The 21,686-nt window shown below is 35.6% G+C and overlaps 1 protein-coding gene, 1 long non-coding RNA gene, 6 other non-coding genes and 2 pseudogenes across 14 annotated transcripts; 9 read left to right on the top strand and 1 right to left on the bottom strand.

Moving 5' to 3' along the window:
* The first annotated feature begins 1,181 nt into the window (after positions 1-1,181).
* Positions 1,182-7,874, top strand: LOC131609861 (uncharacterized). 7 transcript variants are annotated; one of them, XR_009286337.1, is made up of 3 exons: positions 1,182-1,306; positions 1,648-2,320; positions 3,607-7,874. It is a non-coding gene; the product is annotated as an uncharacterized LOC131609861 (long non-coding RNA). The 7 variants fall into 7 exon arrangements; XR_009286341.1 differs by having other exon boundaries at positions 1,187-1,306; positions 2,115-2,320; XR_009286338.1 differs by lacking the exon at positions 1,182-1,306 and adding an exon at positions 1,311-1,449.
* Positions 1,805-1,955, top strand: LOC131615267 (U4 spliceosomal RNA). Its single transcript, XR_009287694.1, has one exon. It is a non-coding gene; the product is annotated as a U4 spliceosomal RNA (small nuclear RNA).
* Positions 2,548-2,664, top strand: LOC131615272 (U5 spliceosomal RNA). The gene has a single exon (XR_009287696.1). It is a non-coding gene; the product is annotated as a U5 spliceosomal RNA (small nuclear RNA).
* LOC131615271 (U5 spliceosomal RNA) lies at positions 3,334-3,450 on the top strand. Its single transcript, XR_009287695.1, has one exon. It is a non-coding gene; the product is annotated as a U5 spliceosomal RNA (small nuclear RNA).
* LOC131615270 (U4 spliceosomal RNA) lies at positions 3,828-3,949 on the top strand (annotated as a pseudogene).
* Positions 5,370-5,486, top strand: LOC131615274 (U5 spliceosomal RNA). The gene has a single exon (XR_009287698.1). It is a non-coding gene; the product is annotated as a U5 spliceosomal RNA (small nuclear RNA).
* On the top strand, positions 7,043-7,209 carry LOC131615269 (U4 spliceosomal RNA; annotated as a pseudogene).
* Positions 7,711-7,871, top strand: LOC131615262 (U1 spliceosomal RNA). The gene has a single exon (XR_009287689.1). It is a non-coding gene; the product is annotated as a U1 spliceosomal RNA (small nuclear RNA).
* Positions 7,875-8,891: 1,017 nt separating the features above from the next.
* On the top strand, positions 8,892-9,008 carry LOC131615273 (U5 spliceosomal RNA). Its single transcript, XR_009287697.1, has one exon. It is a non-coding gene; the product is annotated as a U5 spliceosomal RNA (small nuclear RNA).
* An 11,223-nt stretch (positions 9,009-20,231) lies between these two features.
* LOC131609859 (uncharacterized) lies at positions 20,232-21,568 on the bottom strand. The gene has a single exon (XM_058881675.1). The coding sequence runs from the start codon at positions 21,357-21,359 to the stop codon at positions 20,457-20,459; it is 903 nt and encodes a 300-aa protein (XP_058737658.1). The 5' UTR covers positions 21,360-21,568; the 3' UTR covers positions 20,232-20,456.
* Positions 21,569-21,686: the final 118 nt, after the last annotated feature.

The following is a 21,686-nucleotide window of genomic DNA, read 5'->3' as shown; positions in this document are numbered from 1 at the left end:
TTTGATCCGTTGAGAGACAACTTTTCTTGTTTTGGAATGTTTGATGAATTGTTGATTAATGTTGTTTCCAAAAATAAAGATTCTGCCCGCTGTAATTAATTTTCAACCGTTACGAGATGATCTTGTATTTGACGATTGTAACGTTAGATCTTCTGATCATCAGAGATTTCTTTGCAGCTTTTGTTGGTGCTTGAATCGTTTTAAATAACAGATTTTATGACCTTCTCATTTGTCTTCAGAACTTCTTGTTCTTGTAAACTTACTTTGATCTCTAGAACTTCTTGTGCCTGTATACTTCTCTCAACGTCCATAACTTCTTATTCTTGTAAATTTCTCTCAATGCAGCCTTCTGGTTCTGAGAAATCACTTTTACATTCTTCAGAACTTCTGCAATTTAAACAATACGATTAGAGTGCATATTTGTTCTTATTGAAAATTATGAGTTTGTTATCATCAAAACTCTTTCGAAGATGTAGAACCAAATATGTTCTAACATGATGTACATGCAAATGTAAAGTGACAACCAAATTCATTTTCATACTTGAAATTTCGGATATTAATAGTCAGACTTTGGTCGGAGATTAAACTTCAAACATATTTTTAACAAAAATGGATGTATCTCAATCATCAAGTAATTTTGATGTAAAATGAATGTGCTTGGATATTAGAATACAAACTATATTAATGACATTTTAAATTTGCGTAAATGTATGATCACTACATGGGATATACTAAACAGCACCATTGATGAATCACATGAACTAAAATGATTAAAAGATGAATCAAAATAAGCACACACTCCACTTATGGATGCATATTTTGTAGTCATTAGAGTTTAATTTCTTAAAAGACTTTTTTACTTGATCTTTCATGCTCCGTCCGGTTCAAATCCATTGCCATGGTCTAAGAATGCATGGGTTTAAAGATACAAAGTCTAATAAACCAATAGGTGTGTGACCTACTGGTGAAGTCTTACGTCTTGAGACTATGCTCCTCTCAAAACCTCAAATTAAATAATAGCATGATATTGAATATATGTTTTAAACGTTGTAATCCAAAACACTTTTACTCAAATCAATTTCATAAAATATATTTATATATTATATAATTTCAATATAAGGATCATAAGTAACAATATTAAAATCATTGTTGTTTTGAATATAGTTACTACGTGGCAAGTGGTAAATCACAAACGAAAATAGTAAAACACTTTACGAAACCAACAAATAGAGGGAAAAAATAAATAGAAAAGGCAATATGGAGCGCGAAGCTACAAGATTCTTCCATGTTTTCTTTGTGAAGCAAGGTAAACAAATCTCATTCCCTTCTCAAAAAAATCTATTTCTTTCTGATTTTTTGGGCGTTTTTATTCGGGAATCATTTCGGAGCAGCGTTTTCTTGGACTTTGAAAATCATAATCAAAGCACTATCTGATTATTACAAAATAAGGTGTATAACTTCATAGACCATTGTTGTCTTGATTTATTGATTATAATGATTTGTTATCTGTTGATTACTAGTGTTCTGGTGATGGTAGTTTATGCAATTCCATGTTTGCTATATTCACAATCAGTGTATACAAACCCAATGTAGAAAGTTTTTGAATATGTTAAATCTCTCTCAACTTTATTTTTTTGCATGTATCAGTTGTTGCCAAAATTCCCCCCACCCAGGTTTGTTGTTTAAGGAAAAGAATGTCGAGTGGAGACTTTGCAAGCAAAATTTCCCAGTCCCACATTGCTAATGAGAGAAATTTGATGACTTTCAAGATATATAAAACGAGGTTTACTGTTTATTAAAAAGTATCTTTGCGCTTGGGGCAATGACGCAGCTAATGAGGTTCTAACCGAGGCGCGTCTATTGCTGGTTGAAAACTATTTCCAAACCCCCTCTTAGGCTTGAGTTCAACTTGAGCCTTTGAGAATTTTTGAAAGGACTCCCTTTGGGGTAAAGTCCTACAAATTTAGTTCAATTTTCATCTTAGTTTTCTCTTACACTACTTTTTCCATATTTTATATTTTAAGCTGTAACAATATAAAGATTAATATAACTCTGTTTTTGTTTCCTGTTTTGAGTTTGACTTATTTGAATGTCTTTCTTCTGTTTACAAGCAGTTTGAAATTTAGGCTGTGAATAGCTGGTGAGTGAGTTAAGCTAGTTGTCAACTACTGTCAACATGATACCTAATTTTTTAGGAAGAGAATCCATAACTGTACTTGGACTTTCGTTTACGTGTATGACATGAATGAGTGTTTGGTTAATGGGCCAGATTCTTGCGGTGAACCTTTTCGATTGAGGAAAAAATCCAATTGATGATAAGGTGAGTTCTTATTCATGTTGTTTCATCTGCTATGTTATGTTGAAATTCAATTGTTGCTAGATTGAATTTTTAGCTATTAAATTTGCTGAAGCCATTGTCTTTGGGTTGATGTTGTCACCAGAACAATATATATCTTTTGGGTCAAGATGAAATTAATTAGTCCATGTCATTTTTCATGTCAATGTTTAGACGAATGTTGTATGATGACACTGGATCATATAATTAGTCCCTGTGTGATGATGACAAAGCGAACTATTCTTTCGCCTTTTACTAAAGAATACCGTGTCAGCATCATATTTAGCGGCATGCGCTAGTTTTTGGAAGAGTCCTCTTTTTTGAGGGCTCGGCAATTTTAGTTCAATTTTGTATTTCACATTCTTTGCAAGTCTTTGCAATTTTATATTTCACATTCTTTGCCAAGCCTTATAGGTAGGATTGAAAATAATTCGCTTTAGCAGGATTCTTGTATTATGGATTTTGTCTAGAGGATCAAATTGAAAGGAATTTGAGAGATAAATTGACATTGAAGATTGATTATGCAATCAACTTTTCAAAACACATATTGCAAGTTACAACGGAAGAAAGTGTTTATATAACATGCTTGTTATCAACTAACTTGTGAAACTGAATTCTAACTACGAATGCTGAGTTGGGTGGCTCAGTCTGTATACTATGTATGCTTAAGCATCCTGGTGGGGTATCGTTTGTCTCTTGGGTCAACATGAAACTACTTTGGCCATGTTATTTTCATGTCAATATTTGGCCGAAGAAAGGTTAGATTAGCTTCGGTCAGGATCTATAAAGTTATCAGCTTATCTTGCACTCGTCCTTCACGATTCCATCAACACTGTCTTTGTCTCCCAAAGAATTTTCCACTGAAAGGGTCTTCAAATATTGAAAAAGTAGGGTAAATTGAGGGGGTCTGTAACGGAAGTCCCACATTGTCTAATGCATAAAACAAGCTAAGCTGCTCACATACATAATGAAAGGACCTCTATTTCAAACATTCACGGAGCCGTGTGATGATGACATAGCGAACTATTCTTTCGCCTTTTACTAAAGAATACCGTGTCAGCGTCACATTTAGCGGCATACGATAGTTTTTGGAAGAGTCCTCCTGATTGAGGGCTCTGCAATCTTAGTTCAAGTTTGTCTATATTTGGCTCTCATTTAGATTTGATCATTTGTGTTGAATTTTAGTTTTGTTTTATCATTTGATTTGATTTTTATCTTTGAATTCTCTTTGCTTATTTTGCTTACTATTATGTTATGTTTTTTGGTTTCAGTTGCGATTGACTGACGTTCAGAATTATACTTTGAAAATGTATTGAGAAACTACAGAGATCAAGTAGCTGGATAAGTTGCTTGCATTTTGTATTTTCTGTTGGGAGTTGAAGATTGTCAATATGTGGCTGGATTAGAAGGCAGTAAAATTCAAGAACTTTGGTACTGGTTTAGTGATTGGATTTTTTTTACTATAATATTATGTTTTGCTGTAAATATTTGCTTGTCTGGGCTTGGGACACCGACGCAGCTAGTGAGATTCTAACCGAGGCACGTCTATTGCAGGTTGAAAACTATTTCTAAACCCCTTATTAGAGGTAAAGTCCTACAAATTTAGTGAGCTAAGCTAGTTGTCAACTACTATCCACAATGATTCTTATTTTTTTAGGTAGAGAATCCGTAACAGTAATTCCAGTCAGAATTTATAAAGCCATCAGTTAATCCTGGACACATCCTTCACAGTTCCATAAACACTGTTTTTGCGTCCTAAGGAAATTTCCATTGAAAGGACCCAAATGCTGGCTAGGTGAGTAGAACCAACTGAGAACCATCATCTACAGCTGAAGATGATGCCCACAACATGGAGACCATTCTTGGCGTTAATCATACTCTCATCACACGGTCATGATTCATCCACCAGACTTATGTTCTCATCTCCTTAGAATTCAAGGACACAATAGTATGAGCCTATAGTACAGATCACGATCAAGTAATATGATTGTTTTTTATATAACTCTTGCTTGGGATTTATTTATATAATTTTTTTTTTTCAAATAAGTCTTGTAATTTTTCCAGATTTTGATACCATAAAAAGCAGCTCTGGTGGTGTGATAGGAAGCTATTCCTACCAAGAATATGAAATTAGAGTTTTCTACACTAAAAGGGGAAGAACACTAAAAGTAAATAAAAGATAAAGATAAACTTTGATTTCTTTTCTTTGATATTCTTTAATGTGTCATAGACACTACATATATAGTACTCCTAATGGATAAATAACTAAAAGCCCAAAAGCTATTTAAAAGCCCAAAATATCTTAAGAATATTCTAGAAAATATAATTTCCTCTAATACATCAAAATACTAATAAAACTAATAATAAATTATTCTATTAAGCTCCCTATCATGGTGTTACGTTTATTGAGTTGTCTCCTTCCCACAGAAGCTGTTGCTTTTTATTCTCCAAGTGAAATCTGATGTTTGGCTGTAGCTCGGTCTGTGCACCCTATATATATATGCTTAAACAAATGATGGAATAGATCGATTAGCTCCATACAATTCGTTTGTTGCAAGGTGAGTTCTTATTCATGTTGTTTCATCTTCTATATTTGCGTTGAAATGCAACTGTTTCTAGATTGAATTTTTAGTTATTAAATATGGTGAAGCCATTGTCTTTGTGTTGATGTTTTCATCGAAACAATGTATCTCTTGGGTCTCTAGATGAAACTAATTTGTCCCTGTTATTTTTATGTCTATGTTTGGACGAATGTTGTAAGACACTAGATCATATATAGGTGTTAGATTAGTTTTGGGTCAGGATTTATAGTCACCGGCTTATCCGAGACCCGTCCTTCACGATTCTATCAACTCTGTCTTTGTCTTCCAAAGAGTTTCCAATGAAAGCTTCATATGTCTATTCATTGGAGAGGGTAGAAAAGGTAGAGGTCAAATGAGTGGGTATCTGACTAAAGTTCCACATTGTCTATTGCATTAAAAAACATAGCTGATCACCTATAAAATGAAAAGACCTCTACATACGATAGTCACGAAGCCGTGTGATGATGACATAGCGAACTATTCTTTCGCCTTTTACTAAAGAATACCGTGTCAGCGTTACAATTTGCGGCATGCGCTAGTCTTTGGAAGAGTCCTCTTTATTGAGGGCTCTGCAATGTTAGTTCAAGATTCTAGTTCACATTCTTTGCCATGCCTCATAATTAGCGGGATGCTGGCATTATGGATTTTATGTAGGATCAGTAGGTTCCATGTTATGATTGTGGCCATTAACAAGCACAGCTCAGTGCTATTCTGAGCTTTTATACTATATTAGTGAATGAAACTAAACAAAGTGTTTATATACAAGCTTGTTCTCAACTAACTTGTAGAACTAAATTTTAACCACAAGTGCGGAGTCTGCCCAGTTGTAAGAACCTAATCGGAACTGATTTCTAATCTTGATGATATGTTCGGCCCAGTTGTAAGAACCTAATTGGAACTGAATTCTACAGTTGTAAGAACCTAATTGGAACTGAATTCTAATCCTGATATGTTCGACAGTGGCTCAGTTGCTTAAGCTTGATATGTTCTACACGGTTCAAGGATTAGTCTCCGTATACCAACAAAAAGAAGTTTCTATGCAATTTTTCCATGCTACTAACATGTTTCATTACAAGAAACTTACATAGTGGCCTCAAAAGGCAAATTTAGATCAACTGAAGCCGAAAAAGAATAAAAGTATAAAACTACAGAATCTCAGTTGCAACATATGCAGAATAAATATAAACTCACAAAGGAATTAATAAACAAACTTTTGTTAACTGAATCAAAAACACAAGAGCTCAGTTGCAATATATGCAGAATCTTTTGCCAATTTCGATATAGAAACATCAATTAAGACAATAGAGTCAGTGAGATGCACTTAACTACAAAATTCTGCTGTGGTCTTATTACCATCAGGTAATTTAACGTGTATTGAATTTGTCGTTTTATATGTAGAAAATATGTCCAAAGTAGAGCATATGTGGAAAGTAGTTCCACTATCGAAAATCCATAAATCTAATTATCCGACTACATAATAATACGAAACAGATTTGATACCTTGTGTGGAGATCACTGTGAGGCAACATCTGTACTTAGTGAATGAAACTGAACCAGATAGAGGATAAAATTGGAAGAAATTTGAGAGAGAAATTGACACTGAATATCAATTATCTATTCAGCTTTTTAAAATGCATATTACAACTTAAGAAAGTGTTTATATACAACCTTTTATTAGGCATGACTAAAAATTTAAGAAATATAAGGTTTCTCCACAATTGACTTTTAGAATTATACTTAATTCTAGTTCTGCTCCTACACCCGATGGAAATCTAAACTATCTCCTTTTAGATGAAACCAGGTTATCACTCTTCGGTTAAATTTTCACTGTATGCACCTTAGAAGGGTTATCACTCTTCGGCTAAATTTTCACTGTATGAATCTGAGAGTATCTGTAGCTAGGCACTCTGTCGTGTATATAACTGCAACTGGGAGTGGGAAATGTACTGTAAAACTAAAGAGACCAAGTAGCTGGATAAGTTGCTTATAATATTTTTTGTTGGGAGTTGAAGATTGTCAATATGTGGCTGGATTAGAAGGAAGTAAATTCAAAAAATTTGGTACTGGTTTGGTGACTGGATTTTTTTACTACTATAATACTATTTTTTGCTTTAAATATTTGCTTGTCTTTGCGCTTGGGGCAATGACACTGCTAGTGAGATTCTAACCGAGGCATGTCTATTGTTGGTTAAAAATTATCTCCAAACCTACTCTTAGGGGGTAAAGTCCTATAAATTAAGTTCAATTTTAATATTTGTTCTAAGAAGTACTTCCTTTGGTCCTATATATAAGAAAAAGTTTGCCTTTTAAATTCATTGAATAACTAATGTATTTGGACAATATATAAATTAGATATATTGATTATCCAATGAATCTAAAAAGCTAACTCTTTCTTATAAATAGGACCAGAGTAGTAAAATAGCCCGGTCATTAAACCAGTACCAAATTTTTTGAATTTACTTCATTCTCATCAAGCCACAAAAAAATCTTCAACTCCCAGAACTGCTTGGTTTTCTCTTCGACTACTTTTTCCAGACTAAAAACATTAACTTGAAACAAATAAAGATTGATATGAAAGATAAGATTGGATCTCAGTTAATTTCATAATGAGAGCAAAATTATACATGTAAGTAACTGTACTGAAAAACAGGACAGTGATGAGTATCTTTCACAAAAAGAATGCCGACGCTGATACTTAAATTGTCTCGTGTTATCATAGTCCCGCATCGGAATTGTTAGAGAGAATAGTATGGAGCATCAAGTATAAAATAGAAGTGTGTGATTCATTATAAGTTACTTACCTGGATGGGGTCAATGGGTGATCATGAAGGCCCATGGCCTAGGCTAGTGACCTCCATTGCACTCAGGAGGGGCGCTAGCCTAAGGTCTACCCAAGTGGTGGAGCCTACATCATAATTTGTTGCTGTGGGGGCTTGCGTTCGCGCAGCCCCTCATAATTGAGTTTTTAAGGATTATTTTGAAACAAAGCTAATTGTCAACTACTGTCCGCATACTTAGTTTTTTAGGGAGAGAATCTGTAACAGTACTTCCGTCATTATGTCTTGAAGATATTTCCATTAATCGCAACATGGTGAACATCCTAGACGCTAATCACACGTCGTGATTCATCCACTAAACTTATGTTCTCGTCTCCTTAGAATTCAAGGACACAATAATCACATTCAAGTAATATAATCGTTTTTTAACTCCTGCTTTGGGATTTATTTATATAAAAATGCTTCTAATATGTGTTAGGTTCTATCTTTACTGATTGTGCATATCTAAATGATGATTCAAGTGTATGTTGTTTACAAGCAGTTTGACATACTGATATTGCACTCTCAATTTCAATAAACAAAGACAAAGTTATCCTTATTGAGTTGTCTCCTTCCCACAGAAACTGTTGCTTTTTAGCTCGGTCTGTACACCCTATATGCTTGAACAAAAGAGGGAATAGATCAATTAGTTCAATACAATTCTTTTGTTGCAACTTGCAAGGTGAGTTCTTATTCATGTTGTTTCATCTTCTACTTTTGCATTGAAATTCAGTTGTTGCTAGATTGAATTTTTAGTTATTAAATTTAGTGAAGCCATTGTCTTTACATTAATGTTGTCATCTGAACAACATTTCTTTTGGGTCAAGATGAAACTAATTTATCCTTGTTATTTTCAATTATTGGAAGAATGTTTTAAGACACTGGATCATGTAAAGGTGTTAGATTAGATTAGCTTCGGGTTAGGATTTATATTGTCGTCAGCTTATCCAAGACCCGTCCTTCACGATTCTATCAACGCTGTCTTTGTCTTCCAAAGACTTTCCAACGAAAGCTTCATTTGTTTATTCATCGTAGAAGGTAGAAAAGGCAGAGGTCAAATGAGTGGGTATCTGACTAAAGTCCCACATTGTCTAATGCGTTAAAAAACTAAGCTAATCGCATATAAAATGAAAGGACCTCCTCATTTAACAATCACGAAGCCGTGTGATGATGACTTAGCGAACTATTCTTTCGCCTTTTACTAAAGAATACCGTGTCAGCGTCACTTTTAGCGGCATGCGCTAGTTTTTGGAAGAGTCCTCTTTATTGAGGGCTCTGCAATGTTAGTTCAAGATTATGGTTAACATTCTTTGCCAAGCAAGCACCGATTGTAATGTACTTTGTGAAACAGGTCCTGAGATTGTATTTCTTATAAGAGAAGTTACAGTCGGTAGTTTGTGAAACAAGTCTAGAATAGGAACTTGAGAGAAATGATTCTCTCTCGTTCAGTTACAGGAATTTGAGAGAAATTGAATATCAATTATGTATTCAACTTTTCAGAATGCATTTACAACTGAAGAAAGTGTTTATATACAATCTTTTTATCAACTAACTTGTGGAACTGAATTCTAAATGTTGAATCGGACATTGGCTCAGTTGATCACGCAGTGAGTACTGTATGTTATGACTGTTTATAGTGCATGCATAACCTTGTTGCCTTACGTCAGCACACAAAGGTAAAGCCTCTTTGTCTTCTAAAAGATTCTTTTGCATGCTAAAGACATGGTAGGTTTTGATGGTAAAGCCTCTTTGTCTTCTACAAGATTCTTTTGCATGATAAAGACATGGTAGGTTTTGATCAAGAAAATAGTGAGATCGTTAAAGACTTAAATAAAAGATGGAATATATCGTTTTGCTCAATACAGCTGTTGCAAGGTGAGTTCTTATTTATGTGCTCCTCTGATGCAAAATGAATTTGTGAGTTCTTATTCGTGTGCTATGTTCGCGTTGAAATTCTATTGTCACTAGATTGGTAGTTATTAAGTTTAGTGAAGCCATTGTCTTTGTGCCGATTGTAGTCATCAGAACAAAATATCTTTTGGGTCAAGATGAAACTACTTCGTCCATGTTATTTTCATGTCAAGTTATTAGAGCCTACATACACATAAGGACAAATAAATAAGAAGTTAAATTAATGAATATGATTCATTCATGAATCGATGGTGAATTCTTACGAAACACTATCGTTGGTTACAAAAACATAATTCGTCGTAAGCTATGGTGCATATAAATGTTCTATAAATCGAACCCTTCTACAAGTGATGGTCAATCATTCTTGTGTTCTCAAAACTCTACCCACTAGGATTATGGATTATGAGTATGTTTTCTCCTAGGCTTCTGTTCATTCACAACTAGCATTTTAGATAGAAGACTCACGTATTGCAGGTTTTGTTCGTGTGGACTAGGTAGGTGTGTTGTCATTTGTCTAGCACTTGTGATCAATCAATTTAGACAATCAACGGTTCCACGCGACAAGATGTAATCAATCAATCAATCTTTGACTCGTGACCATTTGTAAAGGATTCATCACAAAGCAAACTTTTGTATTTTATCTGTTGCGTTTTCTTTGTTTACTCGCAATTTCCGTTAAGTGGTAACAAAGTGACTTGGTAACAAAGTGACTTACAAAACCATGGATTGGTCATTGGTGACTACATGCTTTTAGATGATTGTGAATCGTATGTTGTCATGTTTGTTAAAAAAATGAATCTGTTAAAATGACACATTTATATGTTTAAGAAATATGTGTTGTCTCCTTTCAATTAATGTGAATCCGATATACACTATTGGAATTGAGGCGTTCTAATAAAATCAAAATTGAGGCGTTCTAATAAAATCGGTATGATTCATTATGTATTAACATGATTTGATTCTGCATACTACTCATGACAATTGTACATTTGAACAAACGGTTTTGTATTATTCTGTTGATAGTGCGACAATTCAAATGTTGATACTGTGTCGTTATTCAAACGTTGATATTGCGTTTTATTCAAATGTTGATGCCCATTATCAATTTTCATGTCAACTGCTGATAACATGTCATTAGGGTTTGAGTGTTGATATCTATTATCGATTGTTGATACAAAAAATTGTGTTAGCAAAACATGATTAGAGGCAATGAAAAATGATTTTCAACATGATTAGAGGCAATGAAAAATGATTTTCTACAAGGTGGAAGTGTTCACTGAAATGAAAAAAAAAATATTTGAAGCATTTACTTGTACCCTTACAAGGGGAGTCTCCCCTTACATATCATGAAACACAGCTTTAACTGTTTCGTCATCAAAAGTCAACCATAGGCATAATATAGACTAACAATTAAAATTGAACTTCCATAACAACAAGGACCGTAGTATAGATCAATAGTTAGATGTTTTTTGATACACAAGATCCTCATTAAGAGGCATCAAAAGTCAACCATAGGCATAATATAGACTAACAATTAAAATTGAACTTCCATAACAACAAGGACCGTAGTATGGATCAATAGTTAGATGTTTTCTGATACACAAGATCCTCATTAAGAGGCAGGTGTAGAGCATGCTTCCATCTATGGGGGAATTATGATATGAATATAATAACTAAAGCTTTGAGGGAGAAAGAAAAGATTTTTAGAACATATTTTTTCTTAAGCACACAAGAGAATTTATTTGTGATTTCTTGATGAAAATATGTTACAAGAGTGCTCCTTTTATAGTCAAGAAGGGCAAATAGGACAAAAGCAACACTATTCACAAACATGACATTCTAAATTATATGAATGCCTTTTACGACACACTTATCCCTTATGGATTACATTATTGTAGTTTTATTATACAAAAAGACAAAAGTTACTATTCATGAACATGCTAGAGATTTTTGAAGGACACTTGTTCATTTATTGTGATCTTTAATGGACACTTGTCCATTTAGTCTTTGAAAATGGATTCATGAGAGGGGAACATATTCTGATCGGATAAATTTCCATCAGAAAAACAGTCTCCATATCGAGATGACTCACTCAGTCAGATGTCATCCATCATGTAAGTGTGATCCGCTAATCTCGTATTAGCTTCTAACACCCGACCTTCAGAGAATTTAGCTTCCATTGGCGAATCTGGTTTTTCCTGTGTAGCTTGGGCCGAGCTTTCTCCAATTTTTGGTTTTTTAAACTTTTCATGATGTATGAAAGTTGAAGTATTATCGTAACTTTTTGGATCATAGAGATTGATGCAGTTAACATACTCTAATAATTCCCTTGTGACTTTTAGACTGGGAGGATATTCATCAATGGTTTCCCATATGTGAACATAACTCTTGTAATTAAGCAGCTTTGTTGTAGGATCTGTCATATAGGGCCCGTGTAGAAAGAAAACAGACTTGAGTTTGCCAATATCTTTTGAAGATAATCTTCGTTCTGTGACCTCGTCCATGACTGGTTTTAATTGATCTCTCCACCATTGTAATGGAGAGTACCATTCAAGAGTAGTCCAAATCAAAGACTTGTGTTTCTTAGGGTCCATTATGTGTTGATACATGGCCTCAGTGGGAATGAGAACAGGCATATAATACAAACAGGTGGCACACCAGATATACCACAAATGATTCTTTGTGAATTTAGTATTAGGGTTTATCAAGATTGGTAGGAGAAAAGGTGTATTTGGGAAATAAGGGCTATGATCTGGCAGTTTATTCCTTATGATCTTTGTCATGTAATAAAAGAGATTGTTCCTGACATACTGTTTGAGCTGAGACGGTGAAGAAGACATTGTTATTCCTGGAGGAAGATTCTTTATTGTGGATGCACGGGTTGGTAGTGGTTTGACCATAAGAATTAGAGGGAAAGTGTGCTTGGCCGTGATGATTTGGATGGGTTTCATGGGTCGAGATAGTAGATCAGGGATTACGTACTGGGTTCCTTTGATATGTTTTACAGTGAAATCATATCTGGAAAACCAATCTTTGAGCCTGAGAGTTTGAGGATCCGGGGGCATCTTATTTTTGAATTCAAGGATCTTAGAGGATGAAGAATTGTCCATCTGGACTTCAAATTGGTAGCCTCTCAGGTGGAAGTCAAACTTTTGGATTCCCATTTTTACTGCGAGGTCTTCTTTGTAGGTGGTGTGATAATGTTTTTAAACTTCTTTGATTTGGCCACTGGCATATGACCACAATAGTATATTTTCCCTTCGAGTTCTTCTATCAGAACTGCTCCCCAATAGTAATCACTGGCATCAGTCTGTAGAATTCTTTTGCCATTTCCAGGGATTTTTCAGTGCAAGAGGAGTTTGTGCGATCTTCTTTAAAGCGTTCACCGCCTCAGTTTGTTGTGTTCCCCACGGTGGAGGTTTTTTCTTCAGCATTTGGGATAGAGGACTAGTGTACCTCGCCAGTTTCGGCAGGAAATCCCGGATATAATTAATTATTTCAAGAAATTGTTGGATTTGTTTGACTGTGAGATTTTCATCATGAAAGTTTAACAATTCTTGAGCAAAATGAGGTTGGGGTTGGTATTTCCCTTGGGAGAAGTGCATGCCTAAAAAATCAATTTTTGTCTGTCCTAATTGACTTTTCTTTTCAGGGAGCATCATTCCATGTTGTTGGGCTATTTGAAGAAATTGGCACAATAATTGTTTATGGGTTTTTTTTATCTTTTGAGAATAAAAGCACATCATCAATATAGATGAGGATATTGTTGAGGATGGACTCAAAAATTCTAGTCATGGCCTTTTGAAAAAGTGATGGTGCTACCTTAAGCCCAAATGGTAACACAGTCCACTGGTACTGAGCGTTAGGAATGCAAAACGCCGTCTTCTAACGATCCTCGGGATTAATACCCAATTGCCAAAATCCTGACTTAAGGCCGAACTTAGAATAAATATGAGCATCTTTGATGAAAATGTTTAAGGATGATGCCTTTGGAATGGGAAATTTATCATCCTTGAGAAAATGATTTAGAGGTTTGTAATCAATTACTAGCCTCTTTTTTCCCCTCAACTTTTCAGACCTGTTTTCTACATAGAATGCTTGGCAAGCCCATTCTGATTTGGTGGGTTCTATGAAGCCTTGTTTGAGCAGCTGGTTGCATTCTTCCCTAGCTAATTTTTAATCTGAAGGACTCATTCCAGGATGAGTGGCCTTGGTTGGATTAACATCTTCATTGAGCTTGAAGGGAAGTTGAACGAAGAAGTCTTTATTCTTCCATAGAGGTTTTGGATGTTGGAATTTTTCATGGCTATCTGCACATAGTTTGAGAAGCTTGGTCTTGATTTCTTCATAGCCAGCAGGAATCTTAGACAGTGAATATAGCTTCAATATCCCAGAATAGGATTTGAATTTGATTCCGGTGGGGAGAGTCTAAAGTTTACTTGCTGCTGAGTAGACATCCATTCCTACCACAATATCTTTGTTAGGGAGATTACTGCCAATGACCTTGGTCCAGACTATGCAGTCCGGGAAAAATTTGATTCCTATTTTTTCCTTGGTCATTAAGTTTGTCTTGAAAACTTTTCCATCTGCTGCTACAAAGTATGCGGCATGTGTCTCCCATGATTCTGTTGGGAGAATGTTGGGATTCATCATTGTAATTTGAGCTCCAGTGTCCATATAAGCTATAACCTTCTTCGGACGAGAATACTTTGTTGCAAGGACATGAACTTCAACACAAGGAAGTGGTGTAGTAGGAAGGGAACTGCTTATCTCTTTCAAGGAGTAAACAAGGAGATATTTGTCATCTTTTGACTCTGAAAATGATGCTTCATCAGACGAAGAGTCTTGAAGGGCAAAGACCGATTCTTCATCAGCCGAGCTTTGTTCAAAGTATAAAGATTCCAAATCTCCTTCTAGAGGCTGAAGAGAGTTAATCAGTTTTGCAGCTTTATGGGTATTATTAGGACATTCTTTAGAGAAATGCCCCTTTCTCCCACAGATAAAACATCTATGATTTTTCCCTTTTCCTCTGAAAGGCTTTCTTCTAAAGAACTTCACATCCTTTCTTTTCTTTCCCTTGAAGGTCCTGTGAGATTTGATGTGTTTCTTATATTTCTTTTTTGTTGTACAACTACACCTTTTGTCTTCACATTTAATCTCCAGGTAGGGCTTCTTACATGCTTGGGTGAACTTTGACTTCTGTTCTATCACTTCTGAAAATTGGTGATGAAAACTACAAAGCTTTTCAAGTGCTTCTAACGTCACCTGGTGAATCTGTCAAAGACTCATGGTTTTAATATCCTTTTGAGCTATGGCTAACATCCTATGAATTTCTGGCTGGAGTTCTTGTGGTAGGGAGGATACATAGGTATTCTTGAGACTAGGGTCATTGTATCCATTAAGGACGTAATACCTCTGTGCCATCCTGTGATAATATTTGTCGAGATCCTTTGTTTTGAGAGAACAACACTTCATCTCAAAGAATTCTTGTCTGTTTTTCCTATTAAATATCTCCATGTCACCGATAAATTCTCGGTGAAGAACTCCAAGAACATTAGTTGTAGTCTCTAGACGATGTAACTCATCTTGTTTGAAAGCTCCAAGATTGTGATACCATTCTTTCATAGTGCCTGTCATTCTTCAACAAAATTCTTCAATGATCTTATAGCTGTCCGCACTTGTTTTCATCATTTGGGTGTCAAGCCAGGCTCCAAATTCAAGTAGTCTCTTTCTTCAACGGCTCGGTGGTATATCACCAAAGGTGAACCAAGGACCGCCATTTGGTTTAGTCCTTTCAGGGACTAGGGTTTCTTCAGGAGTCTCTTCTTCAAAATAAGATTCTTCCTCTAAAGCTTTGAGGGAGAAAGAAGAGATTTTTATAGCTGTCCGCACTTGTTTTCATCATTTGGGTGTCAAGCCAGGCTCCAAATTCAAGCAGTCTCTTTCTTCAACGGCTCGGTGGTATATCACCAAAGGTGAACCAAGGACCGCCATTTGGTTTAGTCCTCAAGCAGGTAGCTTTCCCCTTTGTCTTGAAGGTTGAGTTAGTGGTAATTCTGGCAGATTTTGGTCTGTAGGTTGTAGGTATGTATTTGGCTTGGTCTGGAGATGGAGAAATATAGGCGGGGTAGAAAGGAGAAGGCCTTTCTAGTTTTTTGAAAAAAGCAGGAGGGTTAAAGAACGAGTTTTCAACTGGCTTGGGCTTTCCTTTATGAGAGGCTCTTAAGAAATCATCTATCTCTTTTACTTGGCCTTGTAGACTTCTGATTTCTCTTTCCTTTTGGTCAAATGTTTTGCCAAAAGTTCTTTCTTCTAACATCTGTCGCAAATCTCGATCTAGCTGGGATACTTGGGCTTTCAGGATTCTGTAATGTTTTTGTATTTTTTTGGGATAAGACTATGAGGTTCTCATTAATTTCGTCTATTTTTTTAGCAATTTTATATACCTTTTTGTCAAGGTTTTGGAGAATTTCATTTTGAGAAACCATATTTTCCGATTGCCAATTGAGAACTTCTTTAGCTTGAGTTAATGGTTTAAGTTTCCCATCAGGCTAGACTTCACTCGGATGAATGAAGGGCTTAGAAGTTTTTCCTGTGATTGGATCCATCTTTCTTTCCAAAGCTGGAAATTTCTGGTCGTACTCCTGAGTTACGGTGGAATACATAAAGCAAGGAATTGGCTGAGCAACAGCTGGAGAATGTAGTGGCTTACAATAGTCTGCTGGTGACCATGTAATAAGAGTTGGATCATCGGGTGGCAACAACCCTTCTTTCCTAAGAATTTTAAGTCCTTCCTCATAGATGCATACAGGTTTCTTTTTCCCATGAATTCCTACCCATGGACCATTGTCTGGATCAGATCTCCTTTGGGGAGATGGGGAGGGTTTACACCTTCCCTTTTTCTTAGTCTTGGGAAGAATGATATCTCGGTCAATATCATTATCGTGCATCCAACAGTCACAATCTGGGTCGCACCTTGTTGGATCAACATCTCAAATGAAGTGGTCATCTATTTTATCAGTGTATATGGGTTTTCCTTCTGTTGTAACAGCATAGACAGTACACCAGTCTTCTTTGAGAATTGGTTGAATCATCATTGTCTGAAAGATCGGAGATATCGAGCTCGATCCTTCGTCTGGCTTCTTGAAAATCGTCTTGACCCTCTTGTCAACGGATCTTCTAAAAGTAGCTTCTTGAGATTGGATAGGTCTTTTGTCAGCATGGAGTCTCTCGTAGTTGGTTATTCATTCAAGGGGAATTAGTTGAGTTAATTCTTCCCTTGTGATCCTTCTTGGAATCTGAACTATGGAGGGCATGTCTTCTTCTCTGTTGGTGACAACTAATAGTGAATTAGAAGAGCATCCTGAGATAGGAAGATCTATCGAGTGATTTTGTAAGAGGTATATTATCTAGTGAAATAATTATTAAAACCTTAATCCTTTTATTTTAGAAATTATTAAAATAGCATCGGTTGTCGCGCCTTTCTCTCGTTATTTTATATTATTAAAATAAAAGGGGATAATAACCATCAAATTTAAGTTGGAGGGTTGAAATGAAGAAAGACATAAGATGTATAAAGTGATGCAAATGTCCTACTCAAACTAAAGGAAAAGTTTTATCGGACTGCGGTAAAATTTACGATTTTGTACGAGACAGATAGTTGAGTAGTTAAGTATTAGCACAAGAATAAAATAAGTGAAACAGAGATAGGATGTTGCAGTGGATTGTGTGGTAAGATTCAACAAAATAAAATTAAAAATGAAATTATTAGAATGTTGGGATATCGCCTATAATAGAGAAAATTGTGAAAAATAGACTTATATGATTTGAAAATATATAAAGAAGGCCTGTAAATTTAGTTAGAAGAGTATATTAGATGGAGAAGACAAACTATTCAATAAAGAGAAAGATTCAAAAAGATTATAAGAAAAGTTATTGAAAAAATCCCAAGATTAATGATAGGTGGGATAAAATTTAGTTATTGTTCTATTTTGTTTGTACAATTAACTTTTCTCATCTTATTCTCTCGTAGGTAAAATAAATATTTTCATTAATATATTTAAGACAAGAAAACAACATCAGAAAGTAAAAGAAAACAATCATGAATATCAAAACTTGGAGAAGTATGATTGTTCATAGGTTTAACTAATGTTCTCATTGACTCGAGGGAACAATTGCACTAGGGGTGATAATCATATCATTATAATTAACCATTGTGAGACTTTTTGTATGAAATAAATATTAAGAAAATAAAAATTAATCTAATTTTCTTTTGAGAGGATATTATTTATATTTATCAAACTAAAGATAATGATATGATTATTAGTTTCTACCCACAAGAAATGTTATTATTTTTCAGAGCTTGGCACTGCCGCATCACAGTGATTCACACTTAGATTAAAATTTACACCAGAGCATTCAGTGGAAAAGATGTATCACACAGGCAGCCTAGTGATCATCAGGATCTGGACAGAAACACATGTCTCATATGTAGTGTTGTTCATGGTACACTTCGTGAGAAAATTGAAACTAAATCAAACAAACCATATTAAAATTTACTCTAACTGAACCGAACCGTTTCAATTTATTAAAAACCGAACCGAACCAAAATCATTGGTTTAATATACCGTTTCAAATTTCCAAATCTTTTGTGACCCTTTACTAGCTATGATATTTGGTAAAACCTGAGACATCGACATGCCATCGTATTAATAATATGGAGTACAAGACTACAAAAGACATATTTTTAACTAAAACCCAAAACCCGTGTATAATTTCTCGTCCTTAATTTAACATGCGAAACCATGAAAGAATAGGTTGATTATCTACATTGTACATTAATCATCTAGAAGTCGGGGACAAACATTGAACAGAGCTATAAGTTTGAGCTTGAGGTCCAGTGTTTTAAAGTATAATGATAAATTGTATAGTGTGAACCTATGCTTCTATCATGTAACGAGTACATAATCAAATAATTCAAACTGTTTTTGAGTCTTTACTTGCTTTGATACCCACTACTACATAAGTAAACTGCAACATATGATTCCAGAATAACCTAAGACCAAAGAGAAAATAATGGCAGATATGACCTTAAGCTGGACAAATCACTAAGAATGTATTTGGTCTGACGTTTCAAAAGACCAAAATGCAAACTTTTGCTGAAACCATAGTCTGGTATATTTTAAATGCAAACCAAACATGTACTAATTCCATGCACTTTATATAACTTGACAGTCCATGAAAGATTAGCCACAGTTATCCATCTGAAAGGATTGTTAAAGAACACAGAACCCATGATTCCAATTATGTTCATTTACCCACCAAATTGGATATATTTATCAATATTTTCTGTATGAAGCAGTCATATACCCCAAGCTGGCTCAACCACGACTGTAGAGCACGAGCTCTTCAAAGTTCAAACACTACTGGATAGTACAGTTTTATCTCCACCAACATATAACACACATCATATCTTTTCCTCCCACAAAAGCAAAAATAGATGGGGTGCAATCTCACATTTATGCTATTGTGAATCTTAACTGTCTAGCCTTTATCGAGCAGTTCACATTTTAACTGCGTGTTTTGAACCCATTTTGCCTAGTCAAATTATGAACTGTCCAATTTAAATTTAAAGACTTAGACTAAACAATTTTGTTGTCAATAGCGTAGCAGGGGTACAAGTTTGGCGTGACACTTTTGGCCTGCAAGCCCCTGTCAGCAATGACGGTGAAATTACAGTCCCAAACTACTATGGCGCCCACTAATACAATTTTGGGGATAGATTCCTCAAACTATTATTTGAAACCGTTGTCTTTTTTAAAATTGGAATTTCAATCTGAACCCTTTTAAGATTAATGTTATGTTCTTCATTCTGATATATTCTCTCACTAACTATCGCTCCATTCATGTTCCTACTTTTAATTCATTTGTGTTATTCTTCTTCTCTGCTTAAGTCTTTTTACTCAATACTTTAGGTTCTTTAACAATTACGTACCACGATCTTTTTGATTTTGTGTATTATTCTATTTTTGAATATTTACGCTTACTTTGTAAGCTAGTTTTAGTCTTTGCAATTGCGGCTATCCCAATATCTGCTATAGCATTTTAGGAGGTCGGTGCTACGCAACACTATCTAAGATTAACAACAAAGCTACATCAACGAGTAATTATGGGATAATCCCAACTGCAGGGAATCAAGGTCCCACAAAAACACAATCAAATCTTAAGTCTCATGACAATATTAGTGAGACGCGACAGAGAATCTAGCCATTATCAAAATTTTAGAGTCACAATTAACTAAATTCAAAAGCTCCAATCAAAAACTAGATAAGCTATAATATGCGAATGCAAAACAAATAGTCCAGCAAATGAATTGCCCGAGTCCAACAAGAAAAAGAGAAGTGCAATACAGTATAACCAGTAAAATCATATCTTAGATAAGAATACGCACTACACCATATCAAAGTACAATCAAGCCAATTGTTGAAAAGGAAAACAAAAAACTCAGATAACAGGTTCCATATCAATCATTCAAATGCTTCTTAAGGAATATGCAACATAAGTAATTAACAGAAAAAAATCATAAAGTAGCCAGCAACTAGACCGTGATCTCATTCATTATCATTAAATAAGCATTCGATGTATATTCACAAAGTCCCTACATTTCTGATGATAACAATTAACAACACATTGTAAGTAACTCTGCTCACAATCCCAGATTATACCCTACTACAATAGCGAAAACCAAATAAAACTCAAAAAAATGAAGTTTAAAAATAAAATCCTAATAAGAGCAAAGAGAAAGATAAAGATTCAAGCCTGTGTTCCAGCCAAAGCTTTCATCTGAATATGATTTGAATCCGTAGGCGAAGTCGTAGCAGTAGGCAATGCCTCATAGGATCCAACCCTTCTAACAGTCCCAACAGTAGTGGCAACAGCAGCATAAGCAACCAAAACAATGATCATAACCAGCATTACATGAACAACAAAAGCCAGATCAAGAATCGCCAGCGCGCGAAACTTAGACTCATCGAGATCACACTGCGTCGATCCTTCGACGCCGTTAACGACGTCGAGGAGACGATGACAGCCTTCCGGGATAAACGCTTCGGCGTATAGAGAGAGTCCGGTCTGAAGAGCCCATAGTCCTCGGAGACAGATGGATGCGGCGAGTGCGGCGTCAGCGGGGTAGAGACGAGGGAAACAAGCGAGGAGGAGACAGAGGAAGGAGGAGAGAGCGGAGAGATTGGAGGAGACGGAGTCGCATTTGGCTTCGAGGGCGGAGTTTTGGAGGGAGGAGAGGGAGGTTTGGAGGGAGGAGTGGAGGAGGAAGAGTAGAGAGAGGAGAGAGAAGGAGAAATCGGGGGAGAGGGGGAGAGGGAGGAGGAGGGAGATGGAGAGGATTAGGAAGAGGAAAAGGAGGGAGGCGGATTGGAGAGAAGTGAGGCGGTGGACGGGGGTGGCGCCTTTGATTAAGGGATCGGAATCGGTGGCGAGGATGAGGTGGTGGATGATGGCGATGGAGAGAGAGAAGATGATGAAGTAGAGCTGGATTGGGCGGAGACGGGGGTGGTTGGAGGAGGGGAGAGGGTGGTAGGGTTTGGATGTGTAGGTGTGGGGAGATTTGAGGTAGTTTAGGGTTGTGAGAATGAAGTGGTAGAGACCTAAGGAGAGGAGTGCAGAGGATGATAATGCTTGGTATAATAAACTTCCCATTTTGATTTGGTGATGATGATGGTGGTAGTGTTTGGAGTAGTAATGAGGAGAAGAGATTGTGATTGGTGGATTGATTATTATTTGTTCTTTCTTTGTTTTTTGATTGAAGCTTGGTCAAGTGAAACAAACAAGAGAAAGTGATGATGGATCATTCTTTTGGATCTTCATTTTCTTTTCATCATTTTGTTCTCTCTTTTTTTTCTACCAAAAAGTAGTGCAGAGAAAGTGGCAAGTATTTACGAATCTCAGTATATTTTATTAATGTTATATTAAATATTTAAATAAATAAATATATACAAATAAATAAATATTCAGATTTTTTTTAAG

The sequence above is a fragment of the Vicia villosa genome, linkage group LG6 (assembly GCF_029867415.1).
Source record: "Vicia villosa cultivar HV-30 ecotype Madison, WI linkage group LG6, Vvil1.0, whole genome shotgun sequence".
In the NCBI taxonomy this organism is placed as follows: Eukaryota; Viridiplantae; Streptophyta; class Magnoliopsida; order Fabales; family Fabaceae; genus Vicia; species Vicia villosa.
Note: the sequence above shows the minus strand (reverse complement) of the source record. Positions and strands in the feature narration are given on the sequence as shown.

Excerpts from the sequence above, each read along its gene's own strand:
- LOC131609859 (XM_058881675.1), bottom strand. The coding sequence starts at position 21,359 with ATGGGAAGTTTATTATACCAAGCATTATCATCCTCTGCACTCCTCTCC.